The 22,405-nt window shown below is 41.6% G+C and overlaps 1 protein-coding gene across 6 annotated transcripts in view; it reads right to left on the bottom strand.

Moving 5' to 3' along the window:
* STS (steroid sulfatase) overlaps positions 1 to 22,405 on the bottom strand; it is a 213,594-nt gene that overhangs the window by 15,078 nt on the left and 176,111 nt on the right. For all 6 annotated transcript variants that reach the window (XM_088667707.1, XM_088667706.1, XM_035116354.3 and 3 more), the window contains 2 exons: positions 17,105 to 17,264; positions 8,674 to 8,795 (listed from right to left, as the gene is read on the bottom strand). In XM_088667707.1, coding sequence (XP_088523833.1) covers positions 8,674 to 8,795; positions 17,105 to 17,264 — 282 coding nt within the window. The remainder of the gene's footprint in view (positions 1 to 8,673; positions 8,796 to 17,104; positions 17,265 to 22,405) is intronic.

Below are 22,405 nucleotides of genomic sequence, written 5' to 3'. Positions count from 1 at the left end.
CTTACTCTTGCATTTGAAGGACCAAAAAAATTAGATAAAGTTCAAGGAAGCAAAAGTATGCTCTGATAACTGTGTTTTTGCAATCAAGGTGAAAAGTCAGCCGGAAGGACTGAACTGGACTAGACAGAAGTGGGAATTTATCAGCTTACTGCAACTACCGGTAGTACTACTAGCAATTACCCCGATATTCTAACAGTGACTGCTGGTAATCAAAGACAGATAACATGGCTAGCTATAGTGTATGGGCTGAATATTTTTCAACCACACGGGCATGCGTATGTCTCTATACAATCTATATAGATTGAGGCCAAAGAACTTGAAGTACTCGCTCCCCTTCAAGGAATCTGTCATTTAAGATAAGCTGTTACGCCCCACTCGTGTGTGCCTTTGCCTTGTAAGGCACAGTTGGTGGCAATGCATGAGAAGTCTTTCTTTATGGTGTCACCTGGTATGCCAGGGCTCACTAAGCGTTTTGGACCAGTGAGAATATTTCAAGTTTTGGCAGAAGGTTTTGAGGGAGGGAGTCCCAAAATGGTTGCCATGTGGTGTGTGGCCTAAGCTAAGCTGCTATGGAGGCATGGTATAACCCAAAATTGCTGCCAGGGAGAACATGGCATAACACAAAATTAGAGAGACAACCAAACCTGACAACCTTCCGTTTATCATAGGAAGTCAGCTATGTCCTGATTGTGGAAATCACATAATATTGATTACACACAGAGAGAGAGATGGCATTGCTATCTATCTAATAACAACAGGGAGCATTCCCCAGTTGTGTTGGCATCCATCTGTCTTGAGAGACAATGGAGTGTGCCTCCAGGGGAGAAGTCAAACCGCTGCATTAGCAGCACCGAAGTGATCTCCCTGGGGAGCAAGCCTAGGGCAGTGTATATGGAGGTCCTGGGCTTCCTAGATGGCTTCACTGATGTGGTTCCACTTTGGTTGGAATGTCCACTTTCTCTCCTATCCCCCTGAGCCCCTTGTGCACACTCCATATTTTGATTGATTGATTGATTGATTGAATGAATGAATTTAAATACTGCCCTATACCCGGAGGTCTCAGGGCAGTTCATATCAGCTCCATAACATGACCCCTCCAAAACAGGGGAAGGAAAGGAATTTGAAGTCCCACTGTGCACAGCATTGGATACAACCAGTGCTATTTTTCTAGAAAAAGAGGTGCACACCTTACTTGTTGTCTTATAATGGCAATGGCACCCACCTGAGAGTTCCAGCGAGTCGCAGCTGAAAAAAAGCCCTATTCAATCCTATTCAAACAAACTTTTGATTCTGTTACTGCTTAATGTACTGGTTGTGAATGCTGCAATTTGTGTTCCTGTGTTCCACTGCTGTTCTTAGTTTGATAATTTGTGTTTTATTGGGTGGAATTAGGGTTGTTTTTACATTTCCATTTATGTCCTTAAGCCACTTTGAGCAACTCCTTTCTGGAAGGGGAACACAGAGTATAATTCTTTTAACTAAATCAAGGGGGGGAGAGAGCGCTTTGTGATTGAGTAGGAATTTGAACCAAGGCTTCCCACTTGTTTTGGCACTAATGATTACATTATGCTGGATTTTATTAAAAAAAATATGTGTTGCTTGTTTGTCCCCCCCCCCCAAAAGGATATAAGCATGTGCTATAAAAGAGAAATATATTTATTTCTTCTTAATAAAAAAGAAGTTTGTAGTATAGAAAAGGAATCTTGATAGGTAACATAAACCCCGATATACTGCTGTTGATGAATCAATTGTCTTGGCATTTATCAGCATTACAATAATGCTTTTCTTATGAATACTAAACCAATGTTAGACTTATTAAATCTTTTTGATGCATAGTTCCAAGGAATGTTTACAAGGCACAAAGGAATTATTGGGTAGATCTGCTTATGTTAACTTTGTTTGTCTTCAGTGAGAAAAAAATACCTTAGAAAATGAGATTCAGCGGCCATACACATTAGTATAGACTCATTTGCTCCAATATGACTACAACTCTGTAAATGGCCATTAAACGATCCCCTGAGTTTGAGTGATGCAAATGTCCCACGTAACCACAGATCTGCTCCTTATCGGGTGACTGCTCTCCTTGTAATGAAGTTGTCAAAGCAATACATTTTTAATAACTCTGATTCATAGGCCAATAAAGTTCCAGAGCTTTTGCTCATGGTATTTTAAAAACCCTACTCCTTTATTTTAATTTTTTCAACCATAACATAAAAATCGCATCTGGGAACAGGGAAATGCAGACCTTGAAAAAGATCGGCTACAAAAAAAAAAAGGGCTGAAAAAATAGGTATGGGGGAAGAATCCTACCACATGCAGTTTCTCCTTTCATTGAGGCACTTGGAAGAAGAAGAAAAAGCTATACATGACATTACACTCCACATTCAGTGTACAAGAATATCTTTTCTTCTACCTAGTCCACGCACACTCTGGACCTGTTACACATTTTATGCCCCTGAAAAGCACGTTAGAAAAAATTAGTTTTGTTCCAAAAATAACATGTCAATGCAGATTGATTCCTAGTGGGTATATTTGAAAATAGATGAACAGACAGTCCATTGGCATTGTCGGTGGGTGTATACCACAGTCGCAGTTACCACTTCCTTCCTCATTCCTCATTCATCTGGGGCACATGCAGGGAGGAAGTGGTGTGGAGAACTTAATCAAGGGGAGGGTTTTCATATGCGTATCAAGTAACCACAGCCACCGTTGTAGATGGCAGGATCTAAAACCAATCTAGATTAAAAGCGGCATGTTGAAGATCTGCAGGCACAATTTCATACTAAGAGAAACTATTTCTTTGCACTGCAAATGGAAAGGCGCACACAGCCTTGGGCACCCTATATTATACCACAAGAGGAAAAGATTGTCTGAGTTTCTGATACACGGTGAGCACAGCATATACAACAATGGCGCAATCTGCCCCGAAGTGAGAACAATGACAATGGGGGAAGCATTCTCATCTTAGAACAAGTTGAATCATTCAGGCAGATCTGCGCTAACAACTTATTATTATATTCCTTATTTGGTAGAGTCTTAGCCCCAGCACTGTTCTAATAGGAACTCTGAAATTCTCCCGTTGTGGCTCTGAACTGTTACAGTCTAAAGCATCTGCATCATCCAGGCGGGGTGGGTTGGGGAAGAAACCGGTGCAGATATTAGCAACCTCCTATGCATGGCTGGAAACAGGTGGCGCTGTGGTTGAAACCTCTGAGCCTAGGGCTTGCCAATCAGAAGGTCGGCGGTTCAAATCCCCACGACAGGGTGAGCTCCCGTTGCTCGGAACCAGCTCCTGCCCACCTAGCAGTTTGAAAGCATGTCAAAGTGCAAGTAGATAAATAGGTACCGCTCTGGCGGGAAGGTAAACGGCGTTTCCGTGTGCTGCTCTGGTTCGCCAGAAGGGGCTTAGTCATGCTGGCCACATGACCCGGAAACTGTACGCCGGCTCCCTCGGCCAGTAAAGCGAGATGAGCGCCACAACCCCAGAGTCGTCCATGACGTCCTAACGGTCAGGGGTACCTTTACCTTTATGCATGGTGAACATGAGTGTAGTCTAAGGAACATGTGTTCTCAGTACCCTGTGAAAGGAATCCTAAGCAAGCTTGGTATGACACACATACTGTGATTATTAGATATGATAAATGACCAAGCTTAAAAGCAAGATATGGTGGGAGATGTATGTGTTGTCACTCACCTTTGAATGCTTACCATGAAATTTGATGTAATATATGAAAGTGATAAGTTGCCCAGAATGTCCACTGTGTTCACAGTTAACTTCAAAAAAGAAAAGAAAAGAAACTTGGGGGGGGGTAAATTAAAAGTTACATATCAATGGAGACTGAGGAGGGTCAAATGTTTCTAGGATGCTTGGATAATTTTCAAAACCATTATCATATACAGAATGCATACCACACATTAGGTAAGTTACAAAGAAACCCTGAAGGCTGAAATTCTATACATGCTTATCTGGGAAAGTCCTGTTCAATGGGTCTTTATTATTATTATTATTATTATGGTCCATGGGGTCACGAAGAGTCGGACACGACTAAACGACTAAACAACAACAATTATTATTATTATTATTATTATTATTATTATTATTATTATTTTATACTTATACTTATACTTCATTTGATATGCTGCCTGTTAGCCACTTGGGGCACAATTTTTCAGGGATGTAACATACAAATAAAGGTATCTGAAGAAGTGTGCATGCACACGAAAGCTCATACCAAAATAAAAACTTAGTTGGTCTTTAAGGTGCTACTGAAGGAATTTTTTTATTATACAAATAAACAGATGGTGCTGAAATAAACAGACAACGATGACTAAAACTTGTACATCACATTTGAAAGCTAAGGATATGTGTTTCTAAACACACTTCACCTGGACGTAACATCCGCTGATATCAGTGTAAGGTTTACTTTGATGTAAATGTGTTTAGAGGTGGGGGCAAAAGTAGAGGAGACACTAAATGTATGACCCCTAACAAAAACCAACAGAAAGGCAATGTATTGATGCTCAGTTTTTAAAGAGAGTGAGGGTGGGAGAACAAAGTGCATGGCTGCCATTTTGACAGCAACAACAGATTTGGTACCATATCTATTCAGTGCCTTTACTTGCAAGCAATGCCTTTCCTTGGCCAAAATTTTATGCTGTGATTTTCTTATTATTTACCAACAGCATTTTGCAGCATGAGAGCGGTGTTGTACAGAGGAGCTGAAAAACTGGAAAGGCAGAGAGATGACAACAAAACCATCACAAAGAGCAATTCTGTGAATGCCCACACTGATAAAATCAACCACACATCTGAATAAGGGAGCTAAAGAACTGCAGAGATATTTTCTTTGTATAACCGTAGTGTGCTGGAAGGAGATAAGCCCACATGGAGGACCTTTTGGTATCTTGGGAATGTTCTCTGTGAACATTTTTCTATTGTGTCCACAGGGGAAAGGCTTTTTCTCTTTTATGAAGATAGGTACTGGACAAGAGACCAGTCGCTCAAGTTCTCTCTGGAGGCCAGCAGCTTGAAAGAGGCATGAACAATGTTTTACCGCTTGCCTCTGCTCCCAAGATGAAGCAATGTGAAAATATCAGGGCTGCAATCGGCCAGGCATCTATCTGTTACACAGTGTGAAGAAACTCAAGCAGTCTATGCAACAGGAGTGAAGAATAGCAGGTTCTGCACTTGGGAACATGCTGGGGGAAAATCTGCTATGTCTTTCCAAAAGACCTGAGACGAGGCCAAGGAAAGGCTTTTCCCCCCACTGTGGCCTTTCAAAGGAAGCATCTCATTCTTCCTAGAAACATATTACTGAACTCAGAAGGATGTCTGAAGAACTCTCTCTCTCTCTCTCTCTCTCTCTCTCTCTCTCTCTCTCTCTCTCTCTCTCTCTCTCTCTCTCTCATGCAGAAAATGATACTTATGGTGAAACCATTCAGAGGAATCAAAAAGGGAAGTGGAGAAGAATGATTGAATCCTGGAGCTGTTCTTTATGAGAGGCTAAATCTCTACCCCTACACACACCCTGCCATCATTTTCCTCGTCCTAGGTCCCTGTCCTTCTCTCTTCTAGTCTTTGTGAACTTGTGAGAACTGGTGACCTGACTCTGCTTACTGACAAGTTTGGATTTGGAGTGAGATGTCATTAGCATGCTTGTTGATATTCATGACATCTCACTTCCAAGCTTGCACAACTCTCTCACTCCTTTTCATCCAACACATGTGTGGCTATAGAAGTGCTAAGCAGATGCCTAGGATCAATAATGCATTTATTTGTTCAGTTTTTAAAGAAGAGAAGAAGAGTTTTGGATTTGATATCCCACTTTATCACTACCCGAAGGAGTCTCAAAGCGGCTAACATTCTCCTTTCCCTTCCTCCCCCACAACAAACACTCTGTGAGGTGAATGGGGCTGAGAGACTTCAGAGAAGTGTGACTAGCCCAAGGTCACCCAGCAGCTGCATGTGGAGGAGCAGAGACGGGAACCCGTTTCACCAGATTACAAGTCTACTGCTCTTAACCACTACACCACACTGGCTTAAACCACACTTCAACTCTTAGGGTTCCTGGGTAGTTTACAAAATACAGTTACACTATACATCCATTTAAAAAAAAGTTTAAATCTTGATCACTACTGTAAAGCAGTGTCTAAACCACTAGAGCAGAAGGCAACATAGGTATATCTGACCTAAAATACTTCCAAAGGATAGAGTGAAGAGATATGTCTTAAGATACCGTTGAACACTCAGTAGTGAGGGTGACAACCAAACTTTCAAGAGGAGAGGATCCCACAGGTGTGGTGCTATTATCAAGAAGACCCTAACTGGCATAAAGGGAATGTAACTCAATCTAGAACAGGCCATCTCCCTCATCACTGGTCCATCTAATCCACCATCCTGTTCTCACAGTGGCCAAACAGACGGCCAAACAGATGCGTATAAAAATATGCAAAGAGTATGGAAAGACAGCACTGAGTGTAATCCACATATTGGGGACACCATGTTCCAAATTCCCTGACTGACACCTCTTGGTAGCTTTATATAGATGCTACAATGCAGTAAACTGGAGAGGGAGTGATTAACCCAGACAACAGTAGATAGTTCAATGGACCTGGGCAGTAGTATTCTGGATGGGCTTCAGTCCCCCATAAAGATCAAATTTGCAGCATGAATGTTATGTTAGAGCTGGTCTTAATGTTGGAAGTCAGGCACCTTTGGTGCAAAGTAGTTTTCGACAGTTTTTAAACACCAGCTGCAGTCCCCCCTGGGCAGAAGTAGGGTTGCCACAATTATCAACACCCTGGCAATATCCAGATGATTATTGAAATGCTTTGCACAGAGGATGGGCATTCAAGACTTATGTACAATGCAGTCAAACCAACTGGGTGAGAATATGGTGGCCTAGCACTTTGGCTTAAGCAGTAATTAAAATATATCATCATCATCATCATCATCATTTTCTAGACACAGTTCAATGTGCTAGCTTTGACTGTCAAGCCCTTTCTTTCTTTCTTTCTTTCTTTCTTTCATAGCTCACCCTCCTTCTCAAAGAAGCCCAGGGCAGCGAAACACAAGCAATAAAACAATAAGGAACAACTTTTAAAAAATTACAGTACAGATGCAGAATGGGTAAGAACTTGAGTTAACAGCCTTGTTGTATGAGAAAGGTCTTCAGCTAGCACCAGAAATACAAGGATTCCAAAGGCTGGTGCCACAACACTAAAGGCACAATTCCTACATTGTGCAGAATGGACATCTTAAACTCCTCAACTGCAGAGTGTAGTGATGGATTGAGTACATAAGTGGCATGATTATCTTTCAGGTATCCCGATCCCAAGCCGGTGTCGTAAACTTCAGGATACGTAAGCGGCAAACCCAGAAGTATAACCCGGTTTTGCTGCACATGCGTGCGCAGAAGCAGTCCCTCCAGTTGCAAAAACCTCGGGATCTGACCAGAGCTCCGGATCAGATCCTGTCCGCAACTGGAGGTACCACTGTATAGGGATTTATATGTGGCAAAAATAGCACATTGAACTAAGCCCATTAGCTAATTGGCATGCAGTGCAACTATTTCAATGGTGGGTTGATATCCTGATTCAACAAGCAGTCAAGCCACCATATTTTGCACCAGTTGCGCACCAGTTGCAGCTTCCAGACTAACCTCAAGGGCGTCCCAACATAGAACACATTGCAATAATCCAGCTTGGATGCTATATCAGTCCAGAACCAGCTGTAGCTGTCTTACCATCCGAAGCTGGTGGAAGGCATTCCTAGTATATGGTTTGGGGATAGGTGTGTGAAGGATCACTTGCAAACCTGTCCACCTCTTATGATAATCTTCTCAGGGTCTTCTGAGGATCCTCCCACCTTTGGTGGTTAGGCAGATGTTGACTGAATATAGACCTTTCAATGTTGTGGAACCCGGGGATCTAATTCTCTGCCCAGGAACATCCAGCTGGTGCTCACCATGTTGGCTGCCAGCTGAAATTAAATCCCATTCTCTTTTAATGCATGGTATTTTATATGCTGCCTTGTGCTTCGATTGCTCTTACAGTTGTTATTGTCATTATAGTCTTCTGCATTTATGGCTATTGTTTTGCTGCTCTGCTGTTTTTGCTTTTATCTCATTGTAATTTAAAGTTTTTAACTATGATTAGGTTTTACCCCTTTTTTATTTGCTGCTGCTGCTTTTTTGCTTTGTTGTTAGCCGTGGAAGTCTCTGGGTTGAAAGGCAGAGGTCAAAATAAACGGGACTAAAAAGTATATCACACCTAGTGAGCCTAGGGATATACTACAAAAGGAACCAAAATCTCCAGGTGGAGATGCTGAGGTGGCATAGGGCGGCTTCCCGTATTCCCATGTAACAGACTCTGCCCCAAGTTTTAAAATTTATTCTGATACCAGAGGCTTTAGCACAGTGACAATGTTAAACTTTGTTATACTGCATGGAATTAATTATCCAATACCAAATTGTTTCCTTTACAGAAACCGGCTTTTTCACTCAGATAAAAGAATAGCAGAGATAAAGGAAATAAGGAGAAGGGTTAGGCACTTCAAGCAATTTATTTGTAACCATAGCCCAAGGCCTTCCTTCTCTCCCGCCCCCCATTCTTTTCAAGTTGCAATAAAAATTGCATAAAATATTTAAAATGGGAGCAGACAATTTTACTTACTGTTTCCTGGATGCCAGCGAACTGCATTTAAATATGCATTACAGTAATGGAAGAGAAATTCATGCTTGGATCGGAGAGCAATACCTCGAAGCAAGGGCATCAGGTCATGTCCATCAATAATTCTGAATGAGAAAGCATTTCAAAATCAGGGAGCAGAACCCACAAGCTGCCTGCCTGAAAAGGAGTTCTAACTATGCAATTCCATTTCTTGACAAATAATGATCACAGATACCATTGCGCCAAGAGTGTTAGGACCAGTCATCACATTACATTAAAGCAAACCTGAGTTTCATGCACCAAGTTAGGTCGCCTCCAGTCTATCAGGATTATGGGCATAGCTGCCAAGTTTTGCCTTTTCTCGCGAGGAAGCCTATTCAGCATAATGGAAAATCCCTTAAAAAAAGGGATAACTTGGCAGCTATGATTATGGGATTCAGATGCAACAAGAACTCTCGATTTGCACATTTCAAGTGGATTAAACAAGTCCACTTTGAAAAAAAATCAGCAAAAAAACTCCAGACATTTTCCAGTTTGTAAAGTGAAAGGGAATGCGGTCAAAAGTGTGGGACTGATGAATGACTAATGGGAAGATGTCAGCAGTTCTGGAGCGAAGTCCCTCCCCCAAATTCCCCTATTATCAATGCAAATGTACCTGTGCCTCTGGAGACATAGAATCCACAACTCATGTCCTTATCTATTGCTCTTTTTTATCATGATATACATAAGATTTTTATTGAACCATTTTTATGGAAATCCCCAGATGCATTTTGTGGGTTTTTATTTGTTTGTTTGTTGTTGTTCCTTTCACATCAGAGCATATTCATTTCTTCCCGAGTAGCTAAATATTGTGCTGCTGCATGTAAAAAAAAAAAAAAAAAAAAAAAAAAACCCACAACCCACCAAGGACTAGTTTTAGCAAACTTGTAATTTTAGTTTTATATTTCTGGAATTCTATAGTATAATACAGTTATTAGCCATTTTATTGTTATGGCTCTCTATTTTGTTTTGCTTGGTGTTATTTATGCATTTATACAAACTTTCTTTGTATAAAGACTGATAATAAAGAGATTGATTGATAGGAAGATGTGTAAACATCCCACAAGCAAATCAAGATGAATGTATAACCACCTCTCAAACAAATGAGAATGAATGCTCAATAAAGTCCAAATATAATCTAACTTCTCTGTAAGAAAATCAGGATGGCCGCTCAATAAATAGGTAGCTAGGAGGTGTCTTGGAATTTGTAGGGACTGTTAGTCAAGCCTGACTCTTTTTGATCAGTATAATTCAAGTGTTTCCAGAGATGCATCTGTCCCATTCATAGGATACATTTGAGGTGTACATTTTAAAATATTGACTATGTCTTCCCTTCATATTCCTGATTATAGGGCTCATTTTGGCTTAAAAAACCCCCTCCATACACATGCATAAGCCCCATGCAATTCATTACATAACAAATTGCTTCATGCAGTCAATAAGAGAGTAGAGCATTCTATTTGTTGGCAGAGAAGGTAGGAGTCGAAGTTATAAGCAAACCAAACATGTTTCCATTCATTAAATTCTCAAATATCTCATATTTACTCACAGGGCGGAAACAAAGCTAAAGTTTTGGCATGGTGTGAATCACAACATTTACAACTGTTTACAGAGAATTAACTCAATCTGGAGCATGTTTTGATTGAAGCGTATGGTATATTAAAAGTCTGAAGATGCTCAGAAGTATATTGGATGCAAATTATGCACTCGGGGCTTGCACCCCAGGGCCAGTATAATAGATTTCATATACCGTATATATGCAGTGTTGGCTTCAGGTTTGGGTGACCTTGGCCAAGATTCCCCCAGTGGGCCAAGATCCATCCCACTATCACTGACGGTTGCCCAGAGAAGAGCAAGAGGATCCCTCTCCATCTCCTTACTTTTGCAAATGAAGGTTCTGAGAGTCAACAGTGGGCATCCTGTATGGCTGTGGGCCCTTTCAGGTGTCCAAGAATGCCTACTCTCAAATGTCTCAAATTAAATCACTGCTTTCTTAATAAATGCATGGAACAAAGAATAGGGAAAGCACTTTCTTCTAGTGCTGCGACTGCCTCTTTTAAAAAAAACTAGAGCGATGACTACAGTGTTGCAGCATAAAGAAGAAAGACATTCCAAAGGGTTGTATTTCCATGAAATCTGTACACATCGAGATGACTGGACAAATGAAAGCTTGACAGAAAGAAGAAGAAGAAGGAGAAGAAGGAGAAGGAGAAGGAGAAGGAGAAGGAGAAGGAGAAGGAGAAGAAGAAGAAGAAGAAGAAGAAGAAGAGTTTAGATTTGATATCCCACTTTATCACTACCTGAAGGAGTCTCAAAGCGGCTAACATTCTAACATTCTCCTTTGCCTTCCTCCCCCACAACAAACACTCTGTGAGGTGAGTGAGGCTGAGAAATGTGACTAGCCCAAGGTCACCTAGCAGCTGCATGTGGAGGAGCGGAGAGGCAAACCCAGTTCACCAGATTACAAGTACCGATTTTAACCACTACACCACACTGGCTCTTACTATTACTATTTATATTGGATGTCCCAAAGCAATGATGGATCTAATCTTTCACATCCTGTACCCTTTCAGTCCTTTCTTTTCCCACAGGCATTTCATAAATCATCAGTTGTACCAGAGTGTCTCTTCTGCTGAAATGCCACTGTCTGGTCTGTCAGCTGGTGCTTTGTATATGTGTGTGTTGCATAAAAGTAAAAGTGACCTTGCCTTTTATGCCCTCAGTATAGTTTGATACCCTAGCAAAATGGGATGGACTAGGTTGTCTGAAAGCTAATTGGCTGCTGAAGTGGGCATCTTCTGAGTGAAGGTCATTAGGATTACACTTGTAAGAGAGCTTTTGCTTATTCTGAGAGATAGCAAATCTAATGGGTGTCTTTTAAGGATGTTATGCATGTTAACAGAAGCTACACAATAAGATTACTGGAAGCTAGGTTAAAATAAACAACATAGCATAAAATTTATCACTTGAATATCAGTGATAAATGTGTTACTTAAATGCACATACTTAATATATGTGCTTCAAGTTTTACAACTATTACTTATATGTCTGTGACATCCCAAAAGCAATAATATTCACAGTCTTATACTAAATGTATGGTATATTCACTTTCATGAAAAAACATAGAGCATTTGAGTACAGGTGCCTCCGAATTTTTTTACATATCACTTGGAAAGACAAGGAAATTAATGCCAGTGCACTGGAAGAAGAAAAGATCACCAGTGTTGAAGCAATCATTCTTCAACATCAACTTCATTGGACTGGTCATGTTATTCAGATGCCTGATTATCGTCTTCCAAAGCAAGCAACCATTCTGAACTTAAAAATGGAAAGCATACTGCTGGTGGTCAACAAAAGAGGTTTAAAGACTCTCTAAAGGCAAATCTAAAATAATGTAGTATAAACACTGACAATTGGGAAACACTAGCCTGCAAGCTGAATAGCCTTTACCAAAGGTGTACTGGACTTTGAAGATGCTCAAACTCAGGACAAAAGGGAGAACCGTGCTAAGAGGAAGACACATTTGGCAAACCCTGACCATAATTGGTTGCATGGCAAGCAGTCTTTGGAGCAGTCACATTTGAGAGTGGGATGAAGAAGGACTGCCAATGCTTGGATAATTTGTTTGCAGTCATTAAAACTGTGTTATGAATAAATCAACACTGAAAGAAGTAAACTATCACAAAGGGTTGTGCTCTGCAATGATCAGGTGCTTAAGCATCAGCATGAATTCTCTATGTGGTTTAGCACAGTCTATATTATCAAATCATAGAACTGTAGAATTGGGAAGGGACCCACTGGTCATCTAGTCAAACCCATTGCAATGCTGGATTGGAATCAATATTTCCATCTGTTAAATTGGAAGAAGAGGGGTGATTCAGAGTCTATTATCTCGAAAAACAATGGCAGAAAATGGTCAGAATGCTTGGTTGAACATGTCACCAGCAGTAGGTAAGAATGCAAGTCAGTGATTGGCAAAAAGGGAAATAAGCAAGTGTAAAAAATGGTCATAACCAATTTAACATAAACCCTGAAAATATCACATAGTGGTGCATCAACCCACTTCTTCACTGTGAGCTACTGACTTCAAGAATACTGTGTTCAAGTCCATAATGGATTTTGCAATATCCCCTGTGTGTGTGCGTTTTTATGCTTCATTTAGTCATTATATTTATTATCTCACTTTTTAGCCAAGATTTCAGACAAAACAGCTTGCAATCACAATCCACAAACAGAAGCACTATATGTTAAAAGAATATGAAGGTTCGTGTGGCAGCCTATTCTAGTTTCTGGCAATATGGTCCAGATTCCAGGCTGTGCCCTCTAGACAAAGGAAGCAAAAGAGCTGCAGATGGACTTGGGGGCAGCTGGTGGTACAGATACTGTGTATGGTACAGATACCATTCCTCATTGGTGGTGTCAGAGGGTCATCATGACTACTCTAGAGTAACTCTGCCTGAGTCCAGTTTGTCTTCAAAGACATTTATTGTGCTACTTATTTACAGTGTAGAGACATCTTAAAACATGACCTCTCATCCCGAATCAGAATCCGGAAATGGCATATGTCTGTTCCTACACCAGCAAAGTAGTCGGGGCACCCCAAAATGCCGCCCCCTAGACCTGTGTTGCAGCGCTCTCCTTACTTCTTGTGCTGGAAGGAGCGATGTTCTTTCAGCTTCCTCCCTGAGCGGTCGGTGCCCTGGCTCTCCAACATCCCTAAGAACCTGCCTGCATCCCTCCGCCCCCGAGATTCCCCATGGTTCCTCCCTCTGATTTCTCTCCTCCTCCAAGTCTCTCTCTCCCCCTCTGGCTGCTTCAGAACCACTGGTGCTCTCTGTACTTGACGAGATGGACGTCAAGATGATGGGGGCTGGCTCCCTGTAGGGAGTCACCCTTACAGGTGGTATTCACCTAAGACCCATTGAAGTTATTCAATATTACTAAGTCAGGTCTAATAATTTAAAAAGTTTACTTAGTTGAATAACACCCAATATGTTTTAGGCCCAAATATGTTAATGTGACCCAGGTGGCGCTGTGGGTTAAACCACAGAGTCTAGGGCTTGCTGATCAAAAGGTCGGCGGTTCAAATCCCTGCAATGGGGTGAGCTCCCGTTGCTCGGTCCCAGCTCCTGCCCACCTAGCAGTTCGAAAGCACATCAAAGTGCAAGTAGATAAATAGGGACCGCTCTGGCGGGAATGTAAACGGCGTTTCCGTGCGCTGCTCTGGTTCGCCAGAAGCAGCTTTGTCATGCTGGCCACATGACCCGGAAGCTGTCTGTGGACAAATGCCAGCTCCCTCGGCATGTAGAGCGAGATGAGCGCCGCAACCCCAGAGTCGGACACGACTGGACCTGATGGTCAGGGGCCCCTTTACCTTTTTATGTTAATGTCAGGCAGGACAATGGGTTCATCACAGGAGCAAACTAACTTAAAACACATTTTCCCTCACTTTTCACCTACAACCATAAGAGCTACATTTCCATCCTCTGGACAAAGCTTTCATTGCTGGGATTCCCAGGAGTCTGCCATGAACTATTAGAGCCCTAACCAAATGTTGCCTATCTGTGCACTGGTAATTGTAGAAATGACTGAACCCGAAAAACAGCCTAGAGCAGCATATGGCAAGTCTGCTTTGAAAGAGCTTGCTAGCTGAAGCAAGGAGTAGAAAAGATATTCTGAATTTAGATCAGGGGGGTGACTTTTAAATTTGCATGATGTAAATGAACACTTTAGATCTGCAGGGGGAAAGTTCACAGCTGGTGATTTATTGAGTGTATATAAGAAAGAGCAGAATGATGCCGGTGTCACGCCCAAGCATCTATGACTTGATCAAAAGGAACGTGTAAGGTAGGTAGAGAGTGCTGTCAGGAAGAAAGACCCATCTTCTTCAGCCACGAAGAGAAAAAGTAATTAAAACACTCCTACTGATGCTACTACGGAACTCAAAGATCAAAGCACCTGAAGGGCTTATGGAGAACCTGAAAGTTCAGCTATTTAGCATGCTGTGGAAATGACAAATCCATTGCAGTTGGCAAGAACAGCTTTAAAAATAGTGTTGCATATGATATGGTCATAGCAAAGTTAAAGGCGGGTCTAATGCAGCATGTTCTCATTTGATGTCCTGTACAAAAGGGACCCAGGTGGTGCTGTGGTTGAACCACTGAGCCTAGGGCTTGCTGATCAGAAGGTCGGCGGTTTGAATCCCTGTGACGGGGTGAGCTCCCGTTGCTCGGTCCCAGCTCCTGCCAACCTAGCAGTTCGAAAGCACGTCAAAATGCAAGTAGATAAATAGGAACCGCTACAGCGGGAAGGTAAATGGTGTTTCCATGTGCTGCTCTGGTTTGCCAGAAGCGGCTTTGTCATGCTGGCCACATGACCTGGAAGCTGTACGCCGGCTCCCTCGGCCAATAATGCGAGATGAGTGCGCAACCCCAGAGTCGGTCACGACTGGACCTAATGGTCAGGGGTGCCTTAACCTTTTTACCTTTACAAAAGGTTCAGGTAACATTATGGTATACCTGACCTTATTGCATTTTATCTTCACATCAACCCTATAATATAGTTTGGCCTGAGACAGTGACTTGTTCAATGTTTACTCCTTCTATTTAATGATTAGGCTAAAGATGATTTTTCAAACACAACCTAAGCACTTGACAAGTGCAAAATCAAGCAAATGGTCTGCATGAAAGAGCCATCAGAGAGAATACAGTGCAGATAGAAGCTTCATGTCAACCTCATTTTTCAGTGTTTGCAAAATCATGAAATGATGCCCTGGAAAAGACCCTGATGTTGGGGAAAGGGCAAAAGGAGAAGGGGATGATGGAGGATGAGGTGGTTGGACAGTGTTCTCGAAGCTACTAACATGAATTTCACCAAACTGTGGGAGGCAGTGGAAGACAGGAGTGCCTGGCGTGCTCTGGTCCATGGGGTCATGAGGAGTCGGACACGACTAAATGACTAAACAAGAACAACCACCACCACTAGTGGTAGACCTGCATGTGTGATCAAGAATCAGAAAGCATTTGCACCTAAACCACCAAAATTAAACCCAACATCCTAGGCATTAGATCATGTATTAAGAGTATGCACTACAACATGCTTATTAACAGAGCAATCATATGCATGACTGCTCAGATCTGAGTCCCAAAGAGCTCAACGGGGCTTCCTCCCATGTAAGTGGATATAGGATTGCAGCTTAAACATAACTGTACTAATAATGCAACAGTAGATAACCTTTCACTCTAGAATAGCCCTGTAGCATTCAAAATGACTTCAGTGGGGAAAAGCGGGGAGTGACTGCCCCCTTAGGAAAATCCTACTGCTATTAAAGGTAAAGGGACCCCTGACCATTAGGTCCAGTCGTGACTGACTCTGGGGTTGCAGCGCTCATCTCGCATTATTGGCCGAGGGAGCCGGCGTACCGCTTCCAGGTCATGTGGCCAGCATGACAAAGCCGCTTCTGGCGAACCAGAGCAGCACACGGAAACACCATTTACCTTTCCGCCGGAGCGGTACCTATTTATCTACTTGCACTTTGAGGTGCTTTTGAACTGCTAGGTTGGCAGGAGCAGGGACCGAGCAACAGGAGCTCACCCCGTCACAGGGATTCGAACCGCCGACCTTCTGATCGGCAAGCCCTAGGCTCAGTGGTTTAACCCACAGCGCCACCCACGTCCCTACTACTATTATCACCAATAAAATAAAATATGGAAACTTGCTTTGCTTTCCCCATCATAGCCCCAGTGAGGAAACTATAGTTATAATGAAGTAATGACTTGACTGCTACGTTGTGCAAATACTAGCAAAAGACATACGAAAGTAAAATGTATATGCAATTTCCATAGAAATTCAACACATCATAGAGAAAGGTAAATTGCAATCCTTGTCCTTGGCTTCCCATGCAAAATGTGCACAGGAAGTTATATGGAGGAATTTCAGCAATACCTGCTTGCTGAAGCCCAGAAAAAGTTTTGCTGTCTGATTGTATTTATTTGTTTAATAAAATGTATAGGCAGCTTGACTGTAACCGCCCCGCCCCCCCAAAAAAACCCCATTTGAAGCAGTTATGATGACCTATGTGCATAGAACATCCCACAGGGCCATTCAGCCCACTTTATGAATATGGAGATATTCACACATTATATATGACCACTTGCCTCAGCTCCTGTTAGTAGTGAGACATCTAAGGTGAGCAATTGATTTGGGGTCATTTTAAGTAAAGCAATTATTATGGAGATGAAACAACAAAGTTCAGAATGAGACAATGGAGAAGGTTTTGAAACAATGTGAAAGAAGAAGCGGCAACTATGAACCAGTTATTATTTGAAGAAATGCCTGACACATACTGGTTTAAGACATGATAAATAAATACGACAAATGAAACAACATTCCATACCTGTCACTGGGCAGTGATGCTCCAGCAAGTTTAACTATTGTGGGGAATATATCCATATTACTTGTGGGCTCATCAATATGTGTACCAGGCTTAAACACTCCAGGCCAGCGAAGAAGACCAGGAACTCGAATCCCTCCTTCCCAACTTGTAGACTTTCCACCTAGAGGAAAAGGATCACAAAAATCCTCCAGCTATTAACACTGCAGCATTCAATTGGTCAAGATTAGGGACGGGCAACTTGAAGACATCTAGATGTTATAGAACTCCAGTTCCCATCATACACAGAAAGCATGGCCAATGGTCAGGGGTGATGGGAGTTGTAGTCCAACAACATCTGGCAGGCCACAGGTTCTCCATCCCTGTAATAGCCCAATCAAACAATTTGCCAGATTGATCCATTAACCTTGCTATCAACCCAAATGGTGCCCCGTTTTTTAACTTTGTAGCACAACTGGGAGCCTCGCCAGTTTAAGGACAGGATTATGAGCCACTGTTTAGACAAGGAAGTCAGTCTTGCTGTTGTTGCTGTCTTTGAGCTTTTAAAATGTTTGATGTCTTACTCTTGTCTAAATTATTAGATACAGCACCATGATTAATCATGGAGCAGATCTTTTAAAAAAACAGCATTCTTTTTAATAAAAGTCCTTGGAAACTTGAAGATGCAAGCACCACCCTAAAAGAGACATTCTCCTCCCCCACCCTCCAAACAAAGGAAGAAAATGTTTCCTGTACACCGCCTAATAACAAAGGACGTACACTTTTGGCTTCACAGTGATTATTTTTGCTTGCATAAATTTAATCAACAGACAAATCAGCCCAAACTCACGTGAATAATCAATTCATGGTTTATTAAATCAGGTTGCACTCTTATACATCTCTTCTGAAAAGATAACACATGCAGTTTGCCCAATCTGCAAGTGGGCACAAAGGATGGCAGTCAGCTGTTTTATTTAGTGTGGACCCACTGATATTGTAATTGAAGGGAAAACTAGGATTCTGGTTTTTGCATTGTTTCCTAATTGAGAAACCTTTCGCAGCCTAGTCACAGTGTATCTGAAGAAGTGTGCATGCACACGAAAGCTCATACCTATGACAAACTTAGCTGGTCTCTAAGGTGCTACTGGAAGGATTTTTTTTATTTAGTCATAGTGAGACATACTTCAAAACAACAACATCACCATGTAGAGAGAATTCCAAGTACCAAAAAAGGATGGGTGGGTTTTTCATATCTATTCTTCATGAAGGCTATATGATCCAAATTTCTGTTCACATAAGAAAGGCCACCATTCTGGCAGCATCTTGAATAAAAAATATTTAAGATAATGGATTCCACCACCTTATGAGCTAGCTAGATAGTTTTTCATCATTACTGCAACCCTGATTGATGATTTTTCCCCCCAAAAGACACAAGCCTATGTACCAGAAGCAAGGAAGCAATGGCAAGATTACGTCCTTTTAAAAGTGGAAGTTTTGCCCAACTGAAGAAATACTATTTTCTTAAGCACAAACTCCAGCTTATTTTGCATCTCTCCCCAAAGGGCCACAAAATGCTTATTTCACTTAAATACTGTTGTGAACAGAATTGTCCGTGACCACACACAAAAATAATCCTAGGGTTGTGACGCTATTAGCTCACCAAAAATTACCTCTCTATTTGCTGCAGTACTGAAAATGTTGGGGAAAATTAGAGTGGAATGGAAAAATAAAGCAGCGAGTATTATAATTGCATTCTATAAATCTATGCTGCAGCAACACTTGGAACACTGAACTGTGTGCAGTTGCGGTCACCTACTTTTCTTTTCTTTTTTAAGGATATAATAGAATGAGAAGATGACTGCTGTGGGGAGGAGACTGAGAACTTCTCCTGGCAAGAAATTGTGGATCTTTAGAATAAAGATGACCATGAGGCGATGCAAGCTCAATATGTTTTGCTGACTGCGTTGAAGGAAAAGATGGAGTCTGCCCCCTCTCACATGCTACATAAATAAGCCAATTGGACTATGAATTGAACCTTACTTCAGGATTGGGACTGTGATGATGGGACTGTGTTCTCCAAGACAAACTACTCAGGGTCTGCAAGGCAGCTCTGTTCTTCAACACTTCATGGCTTCTGCCCGCTTCCCAGTATCTGCCCCTGCTTCAATCTGCCTAATGGTAAGCCGGGGCCCTGCTCAGAGATGGTATTTGATAGTTGTGTATCTTTCTTTTCCCTTCCTTCCTCTGGAAAATCTTCTCCAGGGGTTCCCCCCCCCATATTCAAGCAGGAGGTAGCTGCCAGGGAAGGGTAGCACATCAACAACACTGAGAGGGAGGGGACATTCCATTGTGCGTGAAGAAATTGTCCCATGTGCACCATGATTTAGCTGAATACAACCCTCTGGGTACTGTGGAATCCTGAGATAGTCCAAAGCCCACAGCCCAAAGAAGCTGCCATATTTTCAGGACAAATGAGCTATGTAATTCCAGAGTTTTTCTGGCAGAGTTTAGGCACTCTGTAACACACCTCAGCCCAGCCTTAGTGTGAGGGTAAAGCAAAACTGTTAGAAGGGCCAGGTTTACATAATACATAAATATGATATCCACAGAGATTCTGTCATAATTTTAGTTCCTTGGTTTAGAGATTTTATCGCTATGCTGACTGAAGGTATACAGTGGTGCCTCGCTAGACGAATATCCCATAAGATGAATTTTTCGCTTAACAAAGAGATTTTTCGAGTGGAGGTTGCCTCGCAAGACGAATTCGTTTTGTGAAAAATTTGTCTAGCGAATCACGGTTTCCCATAGGAATGCGTTGAAATTCAATTAATGCGTTCCTATGGGCAAAAAAATAAATAAAAATCAATGCATTCCTATGGGATTCACTAGATGAATTTTTCGCAAAACAAATTGACTCACAGAACGAATTAAATTCGTCTAGCGAGGCACCACTGTATAATGCTTTAAATGGCTGCTGGAGCAATTGTGTGTTTATGTGTGTTGTACTGTAGATGGTGTCCCTTATTGTTCTGCTGGGTTTTGTAGTTTTAATATGTTGTGAGCTGCACTGGCAGGGTCAGCTGTGAAAGACAGCACACTAATGTTGAAATACATAAATCAACCCTGAGCGTGGCCTGCAAAGTTCATGGAATGCCAAACTGCTTTGCTCACAAGTCTCAGGAATGCCCTTGAGCTGTGTCAGGGTGGCCCAAGACATACTGTTGCCTGAGGCAAAAGGCAAGATCGTTTCCCTGCATTCCACATGCAAAAGTGGTAGCGGAATATTACTTTAGCACTGGTGACATGAGAGGGCTCTTTGCTGCACTTGTGACAGCAGCGTAACAAGTACAGGTCATTTAACATACCCAGCTCTTTCCTCCAACAGACTGGAATGACAGGGGACCTTCTCCTGCTCCCCCAGCATCTGACACAGTTTTACCTGATGGTAGGGTCAGGGAAATCATGAAACCCTGAAGTCCTGCCATTGGGGCTTTTGAACACTTAATTCTAGTGTACAGAACGTGAAAGATAATGCAAGGCATTCAAAAGAATACAGGGACAGGGACAGTTGGAGTTGCTTTTCAGTCACAAAGTAAGCGAAAATAAAATGCGAAATACTGTTTTAACTAAGCTCTAACGATCTGATCTGAACCTTGATTGGATTCAACAGAATGGAAATAAAATTGACAATAATTGTGTTTATGACCAGGAAATGCCTCAATAACCTCTGACTCTACTAACATAGAGATACTTGGGATATCCGGTCTCATGAGCAAGCACTAGAATAACCATGAAAGAGAACCAAGATGATAATGACATGATATTCACAGCAGCAATAAAAACGGCAGTTGCAACAACAACAGCATTGAAACCAAACTAACCAGACTTTGAAAGAGGCTAGAGAGCATTCAAGGTATCCCAAATGTGCAAAATAGAAATTCAAGATGAACAATGTTCCATAAGCACAGAAGGAATTCATTTTTTAAGCAATGTCCAGAAGTTCTTGTTTTGCTGCGTTTTGGATCTGTGCTGATTCCCCCCCCCCCCCTTCTCTGCAGTTTTTGGTTTCAATGCTCTGGCTCCTGGTTTAATGCATATATGATGATGCACTGTGCTCTCAGGTGTTATTATATTAACCAGGTATACATTGCATTTTTATTGCAAGCCTCCTTGGCCCCTTTGGGTGTGCCAAATGGCAAGATATAATTGATTTTACAAATAAATAAATTCAGCTGAAAATGTTCCGTTGAGACTATCCTCACAACCAGAGTTTTCAGTCCACACAACTGATGCCATTTTGTTTCATCCGATTCCCACTGGCTGCAGCCAGGCACTTTATTTCCAAAGGCTCTTATGCTTCATTATTGGTTCTGATCTGGCTGTGCATGATGATAAATGATTGAGTTCAAATTGTGAAGATACACTGAGAGCTTCTGAGTTAGGCTAGTGCCAATTACTGTTGATGAGAGGGTTAATTGATTGGATTGATCTTCACATGTTCATATACGGAAGATACATTATTGAGAATCCTCATCGCAAACACTATACTTATAGAAAATTATGCTACAATTTCTGTTTACATAAACCGATAACCACAGGGTTCAACTCACGAACAATACATATGCAATATTTTATTTTATTTTCTCTTCTGGCTTTCTATAGTCCAGAGTAGAAAATGTTTGATACGTTGGACCTTAGGCCTTAATAATCGTGATTTCCAAAGGAAAACATATTGGGATAAACTTGGGCATACTTAGTTAAACATTTAACTACACGCAGAGACCTTTCTGAAATCAATCTTCTCAATCTAAACATTGAAGATCAAATTATATTTCGATATTGAGCAAACGGTACAAGACAAAGAAAAAGGTAAATATGGCTCTGAATATTTAAACAGAAATGTGTGGTGAGTGACTATTCCCAGGACTAGTGAACATCATTCAAAGCAAAAAAATAAAATAAAATGGAATGAGTAGCTGAACAGCTCCCAGTAGTTTCCCTCATCCTAGCATGATCAAGAAAAATAACTCAGAATGGGGTAAATTGCTGGCTTATGTGATCATCAGCTGAGGCCCTCCTTCATGTCCCTCCTTCACAAGAGTTCTGAAGGGTGGAAACACAAGAATGAGCATTTTCTGTGGTGCCTCCTCACTTATGGAATGCTCTCCTCAGGGTGACTCATCTGGCACCATCTTAGGTGCCAGGCAAAAACATTCTTCTTCTCCTAATCTATGCCCTTTTAAACTGCTGGGAGTGTGTGTGTTTCGTTTGTTACTATGTTATGTATTTTTCTGTCATTATATTGTAAACTGCTGTGCGATCCTT

The sequence above is a fragment of the Zootoca vivipara genome, chromosome 4 (assembly GCF_965207765.1).
Source record: "Zootoca vivipara chromosome 4, rZooViv2.hap1.1, whole genome shotgun sequence".
Taxonomy (NCBI): Eukaryota; Metazoa; Chordata; class Lepidosauria; order Squamata; family Lacertidae; genus Zootoca; species Zootoca vivipara.
Note: the sequence above shows the minus strand (reverse complement) of the source record. Positions and strands in the feature narration are given on the sequence as shown.